We start from the raw sequence: 21,186 nt of genomic DNA, 5'->3' as shown, positions 1-21,186 counted from the left end.
GGAATACCTGGGTTCGACCCTATGAGCTGTTCTTCTAGGGCCTGTTGCACAGGAGGGAGAGTGTTTGCTTGGGTGTGGTTCCCCCAGAGCAGTGCCTTGGTAGAAAGCTAAAGGGGAGTGTGACCTGGGAGCAAGGGACAGGAGTCTCCTCGGCAGTTTGCTGAGTCTGCAGCCCGACTACACAGGTGGCAGCTGTCCTCAGAGTGCCTGTCTCGGAAGCCGACCCCTCCTTCCCTGGCCTCACGGAGACTTCCTGCCCTTAACCTCTGGACTGCCTGGACCCCTCCTTTCCTGTTCCCATTCAGCTCAGGGTTTGGCGGTGTGTGTGTGTGTGTGTGTGTGTGTGTGTGTGTGTGTGTGCGTGTGCGCGCACGTGCAAGCAGTGCACCCGCGCCCACAGGGAGCTGTGATGGAGAAGGGGGAGGGGAGAGGCCGGCTGGAACTCGGTAGAGGCTCTCTCTTCCCTTCCCGGCTGAGGCTGTCTCTTCCCTTCCCTGCCGATGAGATGGTGTCGTCTAGGAAACAGGGCCCTGGAGAAATGGTCTCAGGCTCCAGCCCGTGCTCCGGTTACTGGACCTGTTAGGCCATTTCCTCTCCCTCAAGGTTTTCCAGCCCCATCCTCAGGGTGGCCTGGATGGAGCCAGAGAAGTTTCCTGCCCCAACATCACCCAGGGGGATCTGTTCTGACAGCTTCCCGTATGTCAAAGCCGGGGTCGCAGAGTGATGCCCAGGCTCTGCTTGAAGCCCCGGGAGGAGATGGGAGCCCAGGTCACCAGCCTCCTCTTTCTTCCTGGGATGAGGCCCGGCGTCTGCAGGCAGTGTCCTGGTCCCAGCAGCACCTGGGCAGGTGTGTCTGGATGCGGCTGGGCGGTATCGGCTCCTGGCTGAGCTCTGCACTCGCCTTGATTAGCGGCTCTTGGAGCCCCCTTCCCACCTGGTGGGAAGATGTTGGGTCCTAGGTGTTGGAAGAGCCCTTCCTTTCAGCTGGCTCTTCCCTCTTCCACTGGCTTCCTCTGCCCTCTCACTTCCCAGCCCCCTGCTCTGCCCTCCGAGAAGTCACTGCTCCAGTTTTCTCAATTGCCGGTCCTTCCCCCTCCACGTAGGATGTGCTGCTATTAATAAGCAGCCCCCCTGCCTCCCGCAGCTCTGACTGTGGAGAGAGCTGTTGTTGGCGTGACTCCATGCTGGAGTCTCTAAGGGATCTGGGGGGCTCCCCCAAGTGGGGCTCCTCACCTTGCCCAGGAAAGGGAGTCCGGGGGGAGAGGCCAAGTACTCCTCGATGCTGGCGGGTGCCCTGGGGGCTCCGGGCCGACGGCAGCCACTTCCTGCACAGCCTCTCCTCCGGTGGGGGTGGGGGGTGGGCGCATCCGAACCCCTGGGAGGCACGTCGCCCTCTGCTTACCCTCCGGCGCCTCCTCTGATGAACGGGCCCAGCCCTTGGACAGCTGGCAGAGCCCCTACCAACTTTCTCCTCTCAGCCCCTTCCCTCCTCCCTCCCTCTGCGCAGCCTCTCCCTCCTTCCGTCCTTCCCTCCTGTACCGGCAGCCGGTCTCCTCCTCCTCCCTCCCTAAATCTGCAGCGTGACTGGAAACAGGCTAAATTAATCAGCAGATTGAAGCTCCGCTCCGCTGCCGCCCCGCTCCTCGCTCACACGCGCTCCAGCTCTCTTCTCTCTTCTCTTTCTTCGCTCTTTCCCTCTCTGTCTTTCTCTGTCTCCTTCTCTTCCTCTCCGAGAGCAGTGTTGGCAGTTCTGTGGCTGACTCGCTGTGGCTCAGGCTCTACCCCATGCTCTTTAAACGGGCAGAGCTATGGATTGCCCACCAGGGCAAAGGCAACAAAGTGAGTATGCCAGCTGGGCTTGATGCCCCCGTTCCACACGCCCGCTTCCCCGCTTTGTGTCGGAGGCTTTGGGTTAACGGTTGAAGATGGAAGCTGGGCCGGAGGCGGCTTGGATTACGAGGTAGCGAGGACCGTGGAAGGAGGCTGGGGATGGGAGCCAGAAAGCCCGTGTGTGTAGCTGCCTGCCAGGCTCCTGAGTCACCCAGAGCGGGACCAGAGCCCAAGTTTCCCCGTGGGGCATCCTGTCAAGGTGTGCTGGGACCTGGGTCTCCAGGCACAAGGCTTGGATGCCACCCCTCCTCGGGGCCATTAAGGAGGCTTTTCTCGCCGGACCACATGAGTCACTGAGGCGGGAGCCAACGGGGCTGGGGTGATTTCTTCCTAGGTCTTGGCTGCAGGAGGTGAGAAAGAAGACAGGCGAAAGTGCCCAGGTCAGCATGAGCTGGGAAGAGTGAGGAAGAGGAGGAGGTGCCTCTGCTTGAGGCTTTGAGCTGCTTGTCTGTAGACAGAGTCGATTTGTGTCTGGCCAAACTCGGAAGAGATTTATGGTGACGCCTATAATAGACCCTGGTGGATAGTGGCCAAATCTCTGCTTCACTGGCTCAGACCTCGTGGAGTCCAGCTGTGGGTCCCCGCTCACCTGCACCGGCCAAGGAGGCTGTGACCGTGGGGAAACCTGGCGAAGGGGCCAGCTGGTTCTAATTAGTGGTTATCTGCTGTTGCCAAGGCCAAAGGCCAAGGCCAATTCACAGTCTGCCTACCTGAGCCTAGGGGACCTAGATTCCACTTTCTCCCGAAACAGGTAGGATGGGAAGGAAAACAGTTGCTGTGCTGAGGGAACCTCAGGGGAGTCCCGAAAGGACAGGGACTGGGGGCTGGGGGCTTCTGGTTCTGGGCCACCTGGGAAACAGCCCAGGCGTGTTGGCTCTTAAAGCCTCATTAGACGGACCCAGATGCTTAGCTTTGGGCCCTGGGGAGCTGGTTCTGTTCGGTAGCAGATTCCTTGCAGTTCTGATTTAGCAGATAGAATTTTGTCACCACCTGCTGCTCCTCCAGCCCCCAGGCCCCGCCCGTGTCCCCCTTTAACGATGAAGCGGGGCGCGATGGGTGCGTGCTGGCAGCCTCTCCTGAGCCTACACCTCCTATGGCCTCGAGTTCCTCTGTTGGGTTCAGTTGAGGTTGAGCACTTAAAACAGTGGGATGGGGTTGCTTCTACCCGAAAAGCTTCAGTGTCAGGGGAGAAGCAGGGCCACGCCTCCCCTCTGGTGTAGAGGCCTTGCTTAACCTTGGCTCCTTGGCCCCAGGAATCTCCTGGAGGTGCCTGGGGCTGGGGAGTGGGAGTTTCTGTGCATCTGGGAAGTAGGAAAAATTGCTTCCTGCCTTTGGGTACTTAAGTCTGGGGCAGATTTTCCTCACCCTTCTTGGCCCTGCTAGGCAAGAAGAGCAGACCTCAGATGGCACGTGTATGACAGGCGTTCTTATTTCTCACACCATCCCCGTCCTTGCACAGACCGCCCCCCCACCCCGCCCGCCCTGCCATGGGTGCCCGGGCACGCTGGGTGCCAGCCTATCTCTATGCTTTGAGAAAGGCCACCTAGCTCACGCATGAGCCCTTTCTGAATTTCCTTTGGAAAGCATGAACGTCTCTCACCAATTTCCTCAGCTTCAGTTCTCATACCGCGTCGGGGAAAAGCCATGGGGTAATGAGAGAAACAGCGATTTTACCCATACCCGGGACCCTCCTGCCGGAGACTGAGTGAAGAGTTGCCATCAGGCCTCAGCGGGCGGCCACGGCAGTTGGATAAGTGGGAAGTGGGGTTGGGGCGTGGAGGGTTGGCTGGCCTTGAGGGCTGTGTCCTGGCCCCGGGGCACTGTGCGGGCAGGCACTTTCTTCAGGAGGCGTATAATTACAGAATGGCTTATTTTGCCTCTGTTGTGCTGTCTTTAATCTACAGTCTGGAGTTGGTGCTCCAAGCCAGACACAACGTGCGGGGGCAGATGCACGCCCTCAGCTCTGCAGGGCCCCTCCCGCCTCTGCCGGCCCTGCCCCGGGAGCATCTGCCGCCCTCTGGCCCCTCCTCCCACACCTGGAGAGGAGCACGGGACAGGTTCTCAGACCCTGGAGGAAGAGAAGGAGCAGAAACAGTTGCTGGGTGGGGTTGCCCAGGGGGTTTGGGAGTGCCGGAAATAAGGCAGCAGGTGCAGGGCAGCCACAGGGCAAGCAGAGGGCGGTTCCTGAGTGTCCTCGGTCTAAAGGCCTGGCTGGAGGGAGCCCGCCGCCCGGGCTCTCTGGCTGCTCCCCTTAGCCTTTCCCTGCCTTCCTGAGCCTGGCGCTCATTCCAGACCGAGCAGCTTCCCGGGTGATTGTGCAGCCCCGTGGGATTTGTCAGCTCTTCCTTTCTTCCGCCCTTTGGCGTGCAGCCTTTCCACCTCTGCGGACCAGCCCTTCCCCGCCCGCAGGAGGTTTGCTCACTTTATCATTTCTGGAGACCTGGCCTAGGCAAGTCCACCCTGGGAACCTGCACATCCCACTGCGGGGAGGGAGGGAGCTCGGCAGGTTGAGCCTGAGGGAGGAAGGGGAAAGGGGAGGGGAGGCTGGGCCTCCCAAACGCTATTTTTCTTGGGCCTTCTTGGGCTGAGAGGGGCAGGCATCCTGCCTTGGACATGAGAAGGCCTGTGGTCCCGCTTTGCTTTTCTCTTCCTCCTTCCCGCCCCTGGAGGCTTTCTTCCCTCATGCCAGGAGCCGAGGAGGCAGAGCTGCAGGCCTTGCCTGACACTCCTTTGCCCTGGACCACGGCCTCTCAGGGAGGCCCCCGGACCCCTGCCAGGGGAGGTGGGTGCTTTGCAGTACAGTGTTTGCCCTTGCGGGGTGTCGGCTCCCTGCCCGGAGGGCCATGTCTTCCTGAGCTGAAATAACCAGTTATCCCCTCGGAGATGCAGCAGCTCTCATCCTCATAATCCCCCAAAGCCAGCTTGGAGAGCAGGGATTAGGTGAGATTTAGGCTAGGGCTCTGGGAGGTCTTTGGGCCGGGCCCGCTCTGAAGCCCGTCCTCATTCCTCAGGCCGAGGGAGCTGGCGACAGGCCATCATGGGGTCTCCACTCAGGGGCCTCCCACCGTGCCAGGTCTGCAGCCAGGGGATATGGCCCCCAGTCCATCAACTCCTAGTCGTGGAGATGTGTGTCTGGCGAGGGTCAAGCCTGCCAAGGGGGTGGGTGGACGTGGAGACTGGCAGGGAGGAGGAAATCCAGAACGTTGGTGGGCAAAGCCGGGGCAGGACCCCGGGGATAGGAGGGAAGAGGGTAGGGCATGAGCCCAGGCAGCCAGAGCATCGCTGGCTCAGTGACCCTTGGCCAGGACTCAGTAGATAAGCCCAGTCCCTTTCTTGGTGCCCCAGGTCCAGGCCTTTGTGCCTCTTGCTCAGGAACTTTCCCTGGAGGAAGCCCACATTGGTGCTCTTCAGGTGGCCCCTGAGAAACACTCACTCCTCCCCCTGGCCCTGCCTTTCCTGGGGGCCTTCTTTTTCCAGGACCCCCAACTGGGGATCTGTGCATCAGATCCAATCTGGGCTGGGCCTCACCTCCAGAAGTTTTGATTCACTAGGTCTGGGTGGGGCCTGGACAGCCACGTTTGTAAAAGCTCCAGGTGTTTCTGCTACAGATCCTGGGTTGACAACCCTGACGAAGGTGTCATTGGGACCAGTGAAACTACATGGGCGTTCATTCCTTCATTCAATCAGTCAGCAAGCATTCACTGAGCTGCTGCCCTGTGATAGGTACTGTCTTAGTGGTTGGTGGAGGGGTGTGGAGATGGAAGAATTTAGTACCCTTTTCAAGGCATTGGCAGTCTGGTGGGAGAGCCAGACAGGCAAATCTATACTGACAGTCCTCCATGATGCCGCCTGTGAGCGAGGTTGCCCGGGCTGCCTTTGGAATACAAACCTCCCCCTGTATGTGCAGCCCTGGGTTTTGGGAAGATTTCTCAGAGCGGGTGGTGTTTGAGCTGAGTCTCGAAGGAGAAGTAAGAGTTGTCTGGGGCAGGGAGTGTGTTCTTGGCTAGGAAAATCCATAAAGGTGCTGACACATGAGCTGGGGGAGTCCGGCATGTGACAGGAATGGCAGGAAAGGAGGCTGGAGAAGCTGGCAGATCCCAGACCACGCTCAGGAGTCTGGGCTAGATTTTAAAGGTAAACAGGGTCAGTTCATCAGACATGCGCTCACTGGCTGGGGTGCAGCGGTTGGTTTGGAAAAGGTGGGGACTGGGAGGTGGGAGGGGGAGGCAGAGGTTGCGGGGAGGGGCTGGGGTGCCTGGGTGATGGTAACTGTAGGAGGGGTGCTGGCTCGGGCGGGGAGGGCCAGGTGGTAATTTCGGGGGTTTGGACGTGTCAACTCATAGGTACCCATGAGACAGCTGTGCGGCAGTTTAGGGAACGGGTCAGAATTCGGGGTAGCGGTCAGGCTAGAGGTGAAATTTAGCAGTTGTAAGCTTATTGGTGGCAGATGAATCCATGTGGCTGAGGTTGCCCTGGAAACGCACATAAAGTTGTGGAGAAGATGTCGTAGGATGGACTGGGGTAGACGGACAGGACAAAACAGGAGAGAAGCCCAGGAACAAGGGGTCTCAATGGGAGAGGTCAGGCCATGGGGTCACATAGGACAAAGTGCTGGGAACCACCCCTGTCCATGCCACGTTCCACCCACCCGCGGTGAGATGAGAGTGCGGTGCGGTCAGTGCAGGTCCTCTCCTGGCAGCAGCTGTCTCTTTTTCTGAGACTGTGTCCTTCCCAATGTTGTAGGGTTACAGTAGCCTCCCTTTTATGAAATGGTGGTAACAGAAGTCGGTGGGGTTTTTCCTTAATGTTTTTTACTAGGAACAACGTGAAGCCAGAATCTCCAGGTTAGTTCTCTTCTGCCCACCTAAACAATACATATTTTCTGGCCCGGGAAATCCGAAAAGATGGCCCCAGTGCAATAAGTCGGGAGCTCAGTGGTGAGCACGGTCTGAGTGGGGCTGGGGGATGCTGTTGGTGGTGGGTTGGGAGTTGAGTGAAAGGTGAGTTAGAAGACACTGAGTAAAGAAAGGTTTGTTTCTGGTTTTGTTTTTTGGGTTTTTTTTTTTGGTTTTTATTTTATTTATTTATTTATTTTTGGCTGTGTTGGGTCTTCGTTTCTTTTATTTTAAATTTTTTATAAGACCAGACTCTCTCTTCTTGTTGCTTTTTTTTTTTTTAATTAATTAATTAATTATTTACTTTTGGCTGCATTGGGTCTCTGTTGCAGTGCACGGGCTTCTCATTGCGGTGGCCTCTCCTGTTGTGGAGCACGGGCTCTAAGGCGTGCAGGCTTCAGTAGTTGTGGCTTGCAGGCTTAGTTGCTCCGCAGCATGTGGGATCTTCCCGGACCAGGGCTCGAATCCATGTCCCCTGCATTGGCAGGCGAGTTCCTAACCGCTGCACCACCAGGGAAGCCCGGGTCTTCGTTTCTGTGTGTGGGCTTTCTCTAGTTGCAGCAAGCGGGATCCACTCTTCATCGCGGTGCATGGGCCTCTCACTGTCGCGGCCTCTCTTGTTGTGGAGCACAAGCTCCAGACGTGCAGGCTCAGTAGTTGTGGCTCTCGGGCCTAGTTGCTCCACGGCACGTGGGATCTTCCCAGACCAGGGCTCGAACCCGTGTCCCCTGCATTGGCAGGCAGATTCTCAACCACTGCGCCATCAGGGAAGCCCTTGTTTTGTTTTTAATTAATTAATTTATTTTTGTTTTTGGCTGCCTTGGGTCTTTGTTGCTGCGTGCGGGCTTTTCTCTAGTTGCGGCGAGCAGGGGCTACTCTTCATTGCGGTGCACGGGCTTCTCATTGGGTGGCTTCTCTTGTTGCAGAGCACGGGCTCTAGGTGCGTGGGCTTCAGTAGTTGTGGCACACGGGCTTCGGTAGCTGTGGCCCGTGGGCTCAGTAGTTGTGGCTCGCGGGCTCTAGAGCGCAGGCTCAGTAGTTGTGGCGCACGGGCTTAGTTGCTCTGCGGCATGTGGGATCCTCCCAGACCAGGGTCCGAAGCCGTGCTCCCCGCATTGGCAGGCAGATTCCCAACCACTGCGCCACCAGGGAAGCCCTCGGGTTTTGTTTTAAACTTGGCTTTGAGGAGCAGGGCACTGTGTACTTGAACGTCTTTTAATTTGGTGGAGATCTGAACATGCTCACGCCCTGAGGAGTCAGGGCTAGTGGAGGGAGGGAGGGTGAGGATTTGGGAGAAGGGAGGAAGGTTCTGGGGAGGTGGGCGGGGAGGGCCTCCTGAGGGATGCTGAGTGCCTCCTGCTTCCCTCCAGGGCGAGGCTCCCTTGGCCCTGGGCCTGTCCACCCAGAAGGCCCTCAGCATCCTGAAGGAGCAGCTGGAGGCGGTGCTGGACGGACACCTAAAAGAACGGAAGAAATGTCTCACATGGAAGGTGATACATCCTCATGGGGAGTCCAGAGCCTAGTTGGGGCGGTGGAAAAGCTTGGGAAGCACATTCTCGGGGCCATGACTCTCCCTGTCACCCTGGACGGTGTGACCCGACTGAGGCATCACTAAAAATCAGAAAGAGGCCGGGGTTCCTTTCAGAGTGATGTCCTGACCCCAGCCGAGACCAAAGCGAGAAGACAGAGGTGGCCACCTGGGCTCTCCAGTCGGGTGGGTGAGGGAGGAAGGCAGCTAGGATGCGGGACAGAGAATCTTGGCTCCTCCCTCCTCGCTTGGCCCCCGGGCCTCTCACTCCCTGGCCTCCTGCCCCTCCCTCCTCAGGAGCTGTGGAGAAGCAGCTTCCTGCACCACAGTAACCGCTGCTCCTGTTTCCACTGGCCCGGCGCCTCGCTCATGCTCCTGGCCGTGCTGCTGCTGCTGGGCTGCTACGGGGGCCAGCCGGCTGGCAGGTACGCGGCCCAAGGCCCTGGGAGGGGCTCCTTCGCACCTCTCCCAGCGCAGGGTCTGGGCTTGTCCCCCTCCCGCCTCCACACCCACCTGGGACATCCCGGGGAGAGGGGAGATGCCCCCAGAGTCAGCGCCTGGGTCACGTAGGGATCCACAGTCCCTTGGCCGGCTGATGTCAGAACCAGAAGGAGACCCTCTTTTCAGAAGGGACTGGGGAGGGAGTGTGGGGCCCTGGGTTGGCTGGGCTGTAGACCCCCGGGCCCGCGCCCCGCCAGTGCCCCCTCTTCTCCCTGCCAGCCACGGGGTGGAGCTGGTGAACGCCTCTGCGCTCTTCCTCTTGCTGCTCCTCAACCTCGTCCTCATTGGGCGGCAAGATCGCCTGAAGCGCCGAGAGGTAGAACGGAGACTCCGAGGGATCATTGACCAAATCCAAGGTGAGGCCAAGGGGCAGGCGAGTCAGGTGGGAAAAGGTGCCCTGGGGTGTGTCAGAGCCCTGGAGCTCCCGTCCTGAGCCCCAGCCAGGAGCCCCAGCACACTGGCGTTGCCTGCGGTCAGCGTTCAGGGGATAAGGATGCCCTGCTTTCTTCTCAGTGGTGCAGCGAGAGCCGTGGGACGGCTATGGGTACCCAGGCAGTGGCCTGGGGCGGACAGGAAGGCTAATGGCTCCTCAAAGCCAGGGACCAAATCGGCTTAATCTTTGACGTTTGTACCCCTCATGAAGCTCAGCACACCCCTCAGAGCCCTTAGCAAAGTTAGCAAAATGTGTTTGAATGGAAGCGGGGTACAAAGAATAAGAGCTTCAGGTGTTCAGAGGAGGTGCAAGTGCCCGCGCTGGGGTGGTGGGGAGGTGACCTCGTAGAGGGGAAGTGTTGGAATGAGCGGCGTGGGTTGACGCAGGCCGTCTGGGGAAGGGAGAAGAGCAGACAGAGCTTCATAGCTGTGTGCTGGATCTGGCTGGTGTGTGGATCCGGTGGGTGAGGCTGTTTCCCTCTTTCCATTCTCATCAGATGCCCTCAGGGATGGCAAGGAGATCAAGTGGCTAGATGCCATGTACCCAGACCTTCACATGCCCTTTGCACCATCCTGGTCCCTACACTGGGCCTACAGAGATGGACATCTCGTCAACCTGCCAGTTAGCCTGTTGGTAGAAGGAGACATCATAGCTCTGAGGCCTGGCCAAGAATCGTTTGCTTCTCTGAGGGGGATCAAGGTAGCTGGAGGCTTTTCTCCTTCCCTGGAAATGCTGTGGGAGTGTCCACCGGCAATGGTGGGAGGGTCCCTGGGCTTAATCCTGATGCTTCCAGCCCAGCTCTTGGGTTTCTTGGCAAGGGCTCCAGGAGAATGGAGAAAAGCTGGAACATCTTTCTCCTTGTCCTGTTCTTTCTTCTGTCTGATCCTCAAGCTGCTAGGAATCCAGTCCCCCAGGCCCCACCCTAACTGACTCCGTGCTAACTGATGGTCCCTAACCCAATGAGATGTCTCCACTTAGCTAGAACGGTCAAGGAAGAGCGGCTTCCATGGAACCCATTAATTACCCTCGACCTCCTCCCCTTCGTCGCTGGCAGGATGATGAGCACATCGTCTTGGAGCCGGGAGACCTGTTTCCACCTTTCTCTCCGCCCCCCTCCCCCCGGGGAGAAGTGAAGAAAGGGCCACAGAACCCCCAGCAGCACCGGCTCTTCCGCGTCCTCGAGACCCCTGTGATTGACAACATCAGGTGAGGGCGCCGCCCTGCCTTCCTCCTGTCCCCTGACTTCTCAGCCCGGTGCCTCCTGTGAGCAGGGGGCGTGGTGGGGCCGGTGACAGGAAGGCGCCTTGTCCATACTGAGGTCCCGTAGCGCAGGCATCTCCGGAAGGTCTTCTCTTTAGTGTCTTGTGAGAATTCTTCGACTGGGTGATTGACCCCCTCTCAGTCTGAACTCCGAGGGGGCAGCTTCAGAGGCTGCCACGAGCCCCTGGCCACAGTGACCAGGAGGCCACTCGGCCGGGGCCAAGGGATAGGAGGGAATTGCAGGACCCAGTGATGCTAGGTGAAGGGGTGGGCTTCTGGCCTCTCCCCGAGCAGGGCTCGCCCGAGTGTAGTATCCCCTCTTTCTGCAGGTGGTGCCTGGACATGGCCCTGTCCCGCCCAGTCACCGCTCTGGACAACGAGAGGTTCACGGTGCAGTCAGTGATGCTGCACTGCGCGGTGCCCGTGGTCCTGGTGCGCGAGGTGGGGCCACACAGGGCGGGGGAGGGCCAGGAAGTGGGGCAGCCTGGGGGCCAGACTCGGACGAGCGAGCGTGTGAGTGAAGACTAGAGGGTCCCAGCGTGAGCCGGCCAGTGCCGGGGGCAGGGCTGTGAGTGGGCAGAAGACGGGGAGCCTTAGAGCCTGGGTCCCTCTCTGTGGGGGATAAGGCAGCGTCTCTCCTGTTCCCGACAGGCTGGCTTCCTCATCACCAACGCCCTGCGCTTTGTGCTGAATGCCCCTGGTGTCACGACCTGGCAGTACACCCTCCTCCAGCTGCAGGTGACGACCGCCCTCTCCTCTCTGTGGCGCTTTCCTCTTTCCCCTGAGACTGTGTCCCCTCGTGGTGCCCTGACTGCCCCTCCCTCTCTGCAGCCCAGGGGTCTCTTAGGCTTAGCTTCAGAACGCCTGCTTCCCTTCCTCCCTTCCTGCCCCTAGCTGTCCTTTTTACTCAGGGGAGGGCCCCAGGGCCGGGGAAGCCCTTCCCTCTGTCCGGCCGCCAGCACATCTCAGGGAGCCTGTGTGGCTCTCTCCTTCCCAGGTGAATGGCGTCCTGCCCATCCTCCCCTTGCTCTTCCCTGTGCTCTGGGTCCTGGCAACTGCCTGTGGAGAAGCCCGTGTCCTGGCCCAGATGAGCAAGGCTTCCCCCAGCTCCCTGGTAGGTTGTTCCGAGGCATCGGGGCGGGTGGGGGTCGGGGGACAGTGCAAAAAGAACCAAAGACAGGAATGAAAAGAGTCGGCTGTGCCCCAGCAGACAGGGCAGAAGTCCAGCCCCACCCCTACCCCGTGGCCCAGCGACAGGCAGGGCCTGGGCAGCTCTCCAAGGGCTTTGCCCTCTCCAGCCAGACGGGTCTCCAGACCAGGCCCCGGGGGTGGCTGAGTGTCCACCCGGGCTGTCAGCAGATGGGGGATTCAAGGGCTGCCCGGGAGTCCTTCACCAAAGGCGTCGGGAGCCTTGCTGGCACGAGGCCCCACCCGCCAGCTCGGAGGCCTGTGAGAGGCCGGCAGATTCCTCCCCGAGTCTCACACCCTCTTCTCCGCACAGCTGGCCAAGTTCTCGGAGGACACTCTGAGCAGCTATACCGAAGCCGTCTCCTCTCAGGTACACTCACCCAGGATGGATTCTGCTCCAGGCCCCGTACCCCCAGCCCGCGCTCCCTAGGGCCCCTGCTGGAACCCTGGGACTCCCCTACTTTATGGCCTTTGAGCCTCCCACGGGCTCCTGGAGCCCCTCAGTCCACCCGTCCCACATGGGTAATGTGTCACTGCCGTGCTGGACACAGGCTTTTCCACCCAACTTCCTGGTGCTCCCGGGACCGTTTCCTCTGTCGGCCCCAGAGGCCATCTCCAGGGAAATACGGCCAAGCCCCAGCCGGCCTCGCGGGCTTTGTCTCTGCCCTCAGGAGATGCTGCGCTGCATTTGGGGCCACTTCCTGCGGGTGATCCAGGGGACGTCTCCTACGCTGAGCCACAGCTCCAGCCTGCTGCACAGCCTGGGCTCCGTCACGGTGAGGGGGGCCCCGTGGGAGGACCTGGCCTCGACAGGCTGCTCTCTGGCCGTGTCTGGTCACTTAAGCGGCCCCTGGCGGCTTGGGGACCTCCAAGGCCCCTTCCCGGTCCTCTTCTCTCCCTGCAGGTCCTGTGCTGTGTGGACAAACAGGGGATCCTGTCATGGCCCAACCCCAGCCCGGAGACCGTGCTGTTCTTCAGCGGAAAGGTGGAGCCCCCACACAGCAGCCACGAGGACCTAACGGATGACCTGTCCACGCGCTCCTTTTGCCATCCCGAGGTGGAGGAGGAGGTATGGCCTGGGCCCGGCTGGTAGCCTCAGGGAGGGCGAGGCGAGGAGCGGGGAGGAGGGCTCAGGCCTCAGGATCTGCTTCGGAGATGACACCCTGAGGGGACGAAACAGCCTTGCCTCACTGGCCTGTGGCAGCCGTCGGGACGCCGGTCCGAGGCCTGTGTTCCTTGCTCTCCTCAGCCCCGTGAACGAGACGCCCTCCTGGCCGGCTCCCTGAACCCTACCCTGCACCTTTCCAATGAGCAGGAGCGCGGCAACTGGCCAGGCGATGGCCCCAAGGCCCCCGAGCCCTCCTCTCACCACAGAGCTCACGGCCGCAGCGAACACCTGTCCGGCTCCAGCGTGAGCTTCAGCAGGGACATAGAAGGCGGTGAAGAAGACCCCGGCAAGGTGAGGGGAGAGGGCGGAGAGCAGCCCGCTTGTCAGCCGCAGGGCGTCCTGGCCTCCCCTGCCGAAGGGGCCACAGGGGTGCAGCCCGGCCTGGACGGATGGAGCCCGAAGCACAGCCGTCTTGGCCTCTGTTCTCAGACCTCCTGAGGCCTCGCCCACGGCTTTTCCATGAAGTAGGCCCTTCCCCATTTTCCATGTTTCTCTGATGGTGGTAATTGGTTGGGGCAAGGCCCTTCCTCCTAATCACAACCTTCAAGAGACAGAGAGCCGGGACTTCCCTGGTGGTCCAGTGGTGCCAGCACTTCCACTGCAGGAGTCGCGGGTTCCATCGAGCCAAGATCCTCCATGCCACTCGGCCAAAAACAAAAAAAAAAGTACAAAAGACAGAAAGCCGGTGGCTCCTTCTAAAAATGTTTCCCCTGGCTGAGAAAGGTGCTTCGTTGTTTCTTGCTTGGTCTGGACAACCTCCTCTGAGCTGGTGACAGTGTTGTTGGGCACAGATCCTAGAAGCAGCCAGGAGCCGGGAAGGACAGGGAAGGGGTTTCGAGAGGGATGGGAGAGCGCGAGCACGAGCACGCCCTGCTGGGAGGCGGTGCCTTCTCTCGGGGGCACCCGCCGCATCCCTCCCAGCCTGAGGCCCCTCTTCCCCTCCACGTTTCCTCCAGACCCAGCACGGGCTGGAGGGCGAGCCCTATGAAGCCGAGGACTTCGTGTGTGACTACCACCTGGAGATGCTGAGCCTGTCCCAGGACCAGCAGAATCCCTCCTGCATCCAGTTCGATGACTCCAACTGGCAGCTCCACCTCACCTCCCTCAAGCCCCTGGGCCTCAACGTGCTGCTGAACCTGTGCAACGCCAGCGTCACCGAGCGGCTGTGCCGGTTCTCAGACCACCTGTGCAACATCGCCCTGCAGGAGAGCCACAGCACCGTGCTGCCCGTGCACGTGCCCTGGGGCCTCTGCGAGCTCGCCCGCCTCATTGGTACGTGGCCACCGCAGGGGTGGCGGCTGGGCTAGCTGCCGGCCTCTTCCAAGAGGCTGGGCCCCTGGCTCCAAACATGCCAGGCCCGGGCGTGGCCTTGCTCAAGAGCACCAGCAACCCTTTGGGCTTCTGATCGACCCCCTTTTTTTTTTTTGGGCCGTGCCACGAGGCTTGTGGGATTTTAGTTCCCCGACCAGGGATTGAACCTGGGCCCTCAGCCATGAGAACGCAGAGTCCTAGCCACTGGACCGCCAGGGAATTCCCTGATCATCCCCTTTAACCAGGCACCGCCGCTTGACGGCGCTTCCTCATCCGGGAAGATAACTGCCTGTGGGATGGACGCGTGGAGGGAAGCCGCCCAGCCTGACTGGGGTTCCCTCCCCGCCAGGGAGGGTGGTGTGTGGGGGTGGGCTTCCTCCCAGAGGCCCCGTGCCATCCCTCCTCCTGCAGGCTTCACTCCCGGGGCCAAGGAGCTCTTCAAGCAGGGGAACCACCTTGCGCTCTACCGCCTCCCCAGTGCCGAGACCATGAAGGAGACCTCGCTGGGGAGGCTCTCCTGTGTCACCAAGCGGCGGCCCCCGCTCAGCCACATGATCAGCCTCTTCACCAAGGACGCCACCACCAGTGAGCCTCCCCGGCTCCGCCTGCATCAGGCCAAACCTCCCAGGAGCTGGGTGGGGCGGGGCTCTTTTCAGGGTGTCCTTATTTAGGGAGCGCTGGGCCGACGAGCATTAGATTCTTGCCGAGATCTCAAACGTGGCAGAGGTTGGCTTCGGGGACGGGGGCTGGGATGGTGGTGGCCACAGATGATGGGACTGTCTGGAGGACCGGCAGCTTAGAGCCTGCGTTATGCACCCAGTGGCCTTGCCTACAGGTTTGCTGCCATGAGGCCTGGGGAGTTCCCATCCCCCAGGGGCTCCTTTAGTGCCCTTCTCAAGGGTGGCAGTATGTCCCCGGAGGTGAGGTGGTGTGGGCATTCATGGCTTGGCCTTCCTCTCCCCGCCACTGCCCTCAGGCACAGAACAGATGCTGTCCCACGGCACGGCCGACGTGGTCTTGGAGGCCTGCACAGACTTCTGGGATGGAGCCGACATTTACCCTCTTTCGGGTTCCGACAGGTAGGTAAGGAAGCAGAGGCCAGGGGCAGGAGCAGTCAGCTCTGGTGGTCTGCCTGCCCGGCTCCCAGGGGTGGGGCATCCCAGGACCACTCACCTCACTTCCACCCCGGTTCCCCGGCAGAAAGAAAGTGCTGGATTTCTACCAGCGAGCCTGCCTGTCTGGTTACTGCTCTGCCTTCTCCTACAAGCCCATGAGCTGTGCCCTGTCGTCCCAGCTCAACGGCAAGTGCATCGAGCTGGTGCAGGCGCCCGGCCGGAGCAGCATCTTCACCACGTGCGAGCTGCCCAGCACCGTTCCCATCAAGCTGAGTGCCCGCCGCGGCAGCTGGAGCTCAGACGGTACTGTGGGCCCTGTGCCTGGGGGCCGGGGGCCGGGAGGGCTTCCAGCGGCCTGGACCAGACCGTAGCAGAGGACCTGGAACACCGCGGTGGCTCTCACTGTCTGGTGACGTGGGCGAGTCCCTTATTCTCATCTATAACCAGGTGCTTTGTCTGCCCTGCTCACGGGTTCATTGTGCCGCTCCACTGGGATGACAGATAGCAAAGTGCTTTCTTTGAAGGTTATAAAGCAGTAGCGTGTATAGAGCATTAGCCTTATTTGAGTCAGACAAAGGACCGGGTCACAAAGCCTGCTGGAGCAGAGGGACTCAGAGCTCCACCCACCCCTCCCCACTCCGCCAAACACACAGCCTTCTGGGGTCTCATGACCCCAGAGACCATGAACCGAAGCCATTGCTGAGGGTGGGGCCCGCCCCCTAGCCCTGGACCAGGGATTGTCACCTGACTGATGAGCACCTTTCCTTGTCTTTTCCCCTGTGTCTGTTGGCTTCTCGATGTCTTGGTTGTGCATGTGTGTGGCTGCGTGTGTGGTCCCCTGGGGCCCACGCGCTTGTTGATTTGGGCATGGCGTCTGCATGCGTGGCCCCGGGCTGCCTCCTGCGATCTGCCGGTTCCTGGGTGTCCTGCCTGGGCCGTGTCCTGGCCGGGCTCTGTGCCTTGTGCCTCCTGAAGAAGGGATCGGGGAGGTGCTGGAGAAGGAAGACTGCATGCAGGCCCTGAGCGGGCAGATCTTCATGGGCATGGTGTCCTCCCAGTACCAGGCCCGGCTGGACATCGTGCGCCTCATCGACGGGCTGGTCAACGCCTGCATCCGCTTCGTCTACTTCTCTTTGGAGGATGAGCTCAAAAGCAAGGTGGGGGAGCCCCCCCCCACTGCTCCCACTGACCCTTTTCCCCACGCGACCCTTTGGGCCCATCTGTTCATTGCCATCTTCCCGGTGCAGGTGTTTGCAGAAAAGATGGGCCTGGAGACGGGCTGGAATTGTCACATCTCCCTCACGCCCAATGGTGACATGCCCGGCTCTGAGATCCCCCCCTCCAGTCCAAGCCACACTGGATCCCTGCACGATGACCTGAATCAGGGTGAGGGCAAAGGTTTGGTGTGGACACGAGGTGGGTGTGGGTCATTCCCCTTCCTTGGGGCTACAACTAGAAAGAGCCTCCATGGATCCCTCCCTTGAAAGATGGCTCTGATCTCCCTGCGGCAACGGCAGTCGACGGGGTGGGGGGGAGGACACCTCGAAACAGGAAGTTTTGCGTCATCTGCAAGGCGAGGAAAGGCCCCCAGAAGTCTGGCCCCAAGGTGAGGGACAGGCTCTTGTCCCCACAGTGTCCCGAGATGATGCGGAAGGGCTCCTCCTAATGGAGGAGGAGGGTCACTCGGACCTCATTAGCTTCCAGCCCACGGACAGCGACCTCCCCAGCTTCCTGGAGGACTGCAACCGGGTACGATGTGGTGGTGGGGGGGTGTCTGTGTCCCCAGAGCCCTGGGGTTGGCCCGTGGCTTGTCCAGGGCAGAGGAGTGAGGGAGGAGGGACCCTGAGGCAACTGGCATCTCTGCTCTCTGCAGGCCAAGCTGCCCCGGGGCATCCACCAGGTGCGGCCCCACCTGCAGAACATCGACAATGTGCCCCTGCTCGTGCCCCTCTTCACCGACTGCACCCCCGAGAGTGAGTACCATGGTGGCGGCTACTCGGCCAGCCCGGCCCTCGTGTGGAGCGCTGCCGGTGCGTGGGCACCCCGCGGGCTCCGGAGCGATGTTGTTTCCCACGCAGGGAGCGGAGGAACCTGGGCTGGGAGGAGCTGGGGGTCTTGCGGGCTGGAGCCTTGGTGGCCCGTTCTAGGGAGTCAGAAGTGACAGCATTCATACGATGTTCACGAAATTGGGGGCAGGATGGTCCCAAAGAGGGGCCTGTTTTCCCTTGTCTCCTGCTTTGTCCTGGGGGTCTCTGCCCAGCACCCCACGTGGGGCTCGCCTGCCTGACTCTCGTGCCCCCCGACTCTGCCCCCTCAGCCATGTGTGAGATGATCAAGATCATGCAGGAATATGGGGAGGTGACCTGCTGCCTGGGCAGCTCTGCCAACCTGCGGAACAGCTGCCTCTTCCTCCAGAGCGATATCAGGTCAGGGTGACACCCCAGAGCCGGGGGCCAGCCTCTTCCTCCCGGAGACCCCACAACGGATCTTGCCCTGGTCGGGACCAAGGAGCCTGGACTTGGCGGGGAGAAGAGGGAGCGGGTGCTTACTGAGTCCCGTGGGAGACGGGGTCTTGGCACGCTTCAGCTGATGGGTATGCTTCCCCCCGTACGCTGAGCAGCATTGCCCTGGATCCCCTGTACCCGTCCCGCTGCTCCTGGGAGACCTTTGGCTACGCCACCAGCACCAGCATGGCCCAGGCCTCGGACGGCCTTTCTCCTCTGCAGCTCTCGGGGCAGCTCAACAGCCTGCCCTGCTCCCTGACCTTCCGCCAGGAGGAGACCATCAGCGTCATCCGGCTCATCGAGCAGGTGGGGGCTCGGGGTGGGGGGCGCTCGGGAGCAGGGGGGCAGGTCCTGCTTGGGGCGGGCAGTCGCGACGCAGGACCGGCCTGAGCTCCCAAGGGTGGTTCACCTCCAGGCGAAGCTCTCCCAGGCGGTTGAGTTTGCCTCCGCCCCTCCCTAGCGGGAACGTTTGGGGCATCTGGCTCTTGGCTGAAGCTTATCAGCTGTGGGGCCTGAGAGAGACCACAACCTGCCCCTCCCGGTCCCTAGGCTCGGCACGCCACCTACGGCATTCGCAAGTGCTTCCTCTTCCTGCTGCAGTGCCAGCTGACTCTCGTGGTCATCCAGGTGAGGTGGGGCCGGCACGGGCATCGCCCCTCCCTGCTCACTCCTTCACTCAAGGGCCGGTTGAGAGGCTGGGAGGATGCAGCACAGCTGGGGGGCCCCCACAGCCTCTGTGAACCCCCTGGGCTTTTGGAGATGACCCCGCCGGCAGAATAGTGACCCCTCCAGCGCCGTCTCCTCTCAGCCAGGACGTGAGTCTCCGTCTGGGCACAGGGCGAGTCAGCCCTGGGGCTCCCAGTGTCTTACTCTTTGCCAGAATCTCATCGTGCTTCCTGGCTTCTCCTGGTCCAGTTCCTCTCTTGCCTCGTCCAGCTGCCGCCAATCCTGAGCACCACCGATATCCTGTGGCTGTCCTGCTTTTGCTACCCTCTGCTCAGGTGAGAGGCCTGGCCGCCCCTCCGTGCCCAGGCAGGCAGGGTTGGGATGTCACCGCGTGTCCCCAGGAGCCCAGGTTCAGGAAGCCATGCTCAGTGCTCACTTCTGGTACAGGAGGCCCGGGGGCACTGTCTCCCTTGTCTTATCCCATCTGCCCAGCAGACTTGCCCTCACTCTCAGGACTCCCGAAGTCCTTCCCACATGAGAATTGGGGGACAGAGGGTCTCAGTCACCACCCTTCACTGAAGTTCCTGCTTTTCAGCATCTCTTTGCTGGGGAAGCCCCCCCATAGCTCCATCATGTCTATGGCAACGGGGAAAAACCTTCAGTCCATTCCTAAGAAGGTAAGCAACGTGGAGCCCTGTGAGCCTGGGCTTTTCCTGAGGAATGTCAGTATGGAGGGGGCTGAGCCTTGGGGGAGGGAAGTGGGGTTGGGGCGGGGGGGGGGGCGAGGAATTCCATCCGAACTTCCCCAGACCAAGGGGGAGGGGTGGTACAGAGCTGGGCAAGATCCTTGCTCCTTATCCCCCGGGCCCGCCCACTGACTGAGGACCCCGTTGAATCCGTGCACCAGAGGGGCGGCTGCCACAGCAGTGACGGGCCTCCTCTTCCCGCAGACCCAGCACTACTTCCTGCTCTGCTTCTTGCTCAAGTTCAGCCTCACCATCAGCTCGTGCCTCATCTGCTTTGGCTTCACACTGCAGAGCTTCTGCGACAGCTCCCGGGTCCGTAACCTCACCAACTGCTCCTCCATCATGCTGCCCAGGTGGGTCCCATCCTGACACCCCCGCCCTGGTTTCCCTCCCCGGGGCCCAGAGGAAAAGCTGAGCCCACACCTTGCTTTGGCAGCCACGCCGACATGGCTCCAGCCTGGTTTGACGACTTCGCCAACGGGCTGCTGCCGGCTCAGAAGCTCGCCGCCGCCCTGACCGTCCTGCACACTGGTGAGGGGCTCCCCGGGGCTGGTGAGGCACCCTGGGGACCAGGCCTCTGGCCGTGAGAAGTCTGACACCCACCACTGACCCCATTTTCTCCAGTCTTCATCTCCATCACCCACGTGCATCGCACCAAGCCCCTGTGGAGAAAGAGCCCCTTGACAAACCTCTGGTGGGCGGTGACCGTGCCCGTGGTGTGAGTCTTTCTGGGATGGAGGGTGGGAGCAGGGGAGTGGCTGCAGCGGGGCTGTGATTTGAGGGCGGGCTTTGGGCCAGGGGTTGAAGGGTGCCCTCCTTAAGCTGTTCCTGCTGAGAAAAGCAGGGAAGGAAGCAAGAGACCCCGCTGATGCAGGGCTGCCACCTCCTGAAGGTTGCTGGGGCAGGTGGTCCAGACAGCAGTGGACCTGCAGCTGTGGACACACAGGGACAGCCACGTCCACTTTGGCCTGGAGGACGTGCCTCTGCTGACGTGGCTCCTGGGCTGCCTCTCCCTGGTCCTCGTGGTGGTCACCAACGAGATCGTGAAGCTGCACGAGATTCGGTGAGCCACCGGCTAAGTGCCCCCTCTGGGCCTGGGTGTGTTCCCTAAGCCCGTCACCTCCAGGGGCACCGTTCCCCTGCCTTCCCACTGCCGTCCCGCCCTCCTCCTCGGGTGTCCTGCCCGTCCCCTGGTCTGGAGGTCTGCGCTAACCTGGACTTTAATCTCCCGCCCTACCAGGGTCCGGGTCCGCTACCAGAAGCGACAGAAACTGCAGTTTGAAACTAAGCTGGGCATGAACTCTCCCTTCTGAGCCACTGGCCGTGGTGGTCATAGTTGCCCTGGATCCTAGGGCTAAAGCCAGACCCATTTCTGAGTCTGGGGAGTTGATATCATGAATGTTTCAGGGTTTGCTCTTGCGCCCTATGGCGTTGGAGGCCCAACTCCCGGTGTCAGACCCAGCTGTTGTCCTGCCCCCCTGGGAATTACTGAAGAGATGCTGAGCTGTGGCCTTGGCGTCAGGACAGTCTGGCTCTTCCTCACCAGGGGGAGCACCCCTGGACTCTTGAATGTATGACCTCGTGCGCTTAAAAGAGGGGCCCTCAGCCCCCTCCACCTGTGGGCCGCCCCCCTTCAGGGTCACCGAATGCAGCGCCCTCTGCTCTTGGGTTTTCAGGCAGAGCTATGAGCCATGGGGCTGAGCTTCCACCTTTTGTGGGAGAGCAGCCGTGGGAGGTCCGAACAGCTCTCTAGGCCACTGTTGAAGGCAGGGGTGGTGGTTCATCCTCCCTGTGCCCCTCTCATCCTGTATTCCTGGGGCAGGGGCCTGGATTTGGCCCCGAGTACTTTCCCTCCCTTCCTCTGTTGCGGGCGGGAGCCTCACACACAGATCTGAAGGTGCAGCAGAGCCCCCGCCTGGCCCTGGAACCTTCTCCTGTGCCTGCCCTCAAGCTGGCAGAGAAAGCCAGTCCTGGGGTACAG

General features: G+C 61.0%; 1 protein-coding gene across 3 annotated transcripts; it reads left to right on the top strand.

Moving 5' to 3' along the window:
* The first annotated feature begins 1,617 nt into the window (after window positions 1-1,617).
* TMEM94 (transmembrane protein 94) lies at window positions 1,618-21,161 on the top strand. Of its 3 annotated transcripts, none has more exons than XM_029211514.1 (31): window positions 1,621-1,839; window positions 8,156-8,275; window positions 8,611-8,738; window positions 9,034-9,170; window positions 9,744-9,946; window positions 10,302-10,453; window positions 10,837-10,939; window positions 11,159-11,245; window positions 11,505-11,621; window positions 12,009-12,065; window positions 12,367-12,471; window positions 12,600-12,764; window positions 12,945-13,154; window positions 13,820-14,135; window positions 14,586-14,759; window positions 15,151-15,253; window positions 15,375-15,592; window positions 16,268-16,446; window positions 16,537-16,675; window positions 16,923-17,038; window positions 17,163-17,262; window positions 17,607-17,715; window positions 17,910-18,099; window positions 18,343-18,420; window positions 18,709-18,794; window positions 19,055-19,136; window positions 19,410-19,558; window positions 19,642-19,736; window positions 19,830-19,923; window positions 20,098-20,268; window positions 20,446-21,161. In XM_029211514.1, exons 1-31 carry the CDS (start codon window positions 1,786-1,788, stop codon window positions 20,516-20,518), a joined length of 4,110 nt encoding a protein of 1,369 aa, XP_029067347.1. In that variant the 5' UTR covers window positions 1,621-1,785; the 3' UTR covers window positions 20,519-21,161. The 3 variants fall into 3 exon arrangements, 2 of the variants coding, with proteins under 2 accessions (XP_029067347.1, XP_029067346.1); XM_029211513.1 differs by having other exon boundaries at window positions 16,265-16,446; XR_003791909.1 differs by lacking the exons at window positions 19,642-19,736; window positions 19,830-19,923; window positions 20,098-20,268; window positions 20,446-21,161 and having other exon boundaries at window positions 1,618-1,839; window positions 16,265-16,446; window positions 18,674-18,794.
* The last annotated feature ends 25 nt before the right edge of the window (window positions 21,162-21,186 follow it).

The sequence above is a fragment of the Monodon monoceros genome, unplaced genomic scaffold (assembly GCF_005190385.1).
Source record: "Monodon monoceros isolate NGI ecotype Baffin Bay Population unplaced genomic scaffold, NGI_Narwhal_1 Super_Scaffold_9, whole genome shotgun sequence".
Taxonomy (NCBI): domain Eukaryota; kingdom Metazoa; phylum Chordata; class Mammalia; order Artiodactyla; family Monodontidae; genus Monodon; species Monodon monoceros.
This window is presented reverse-complemented; position numbering and strand designations above follow the sequence as displayed.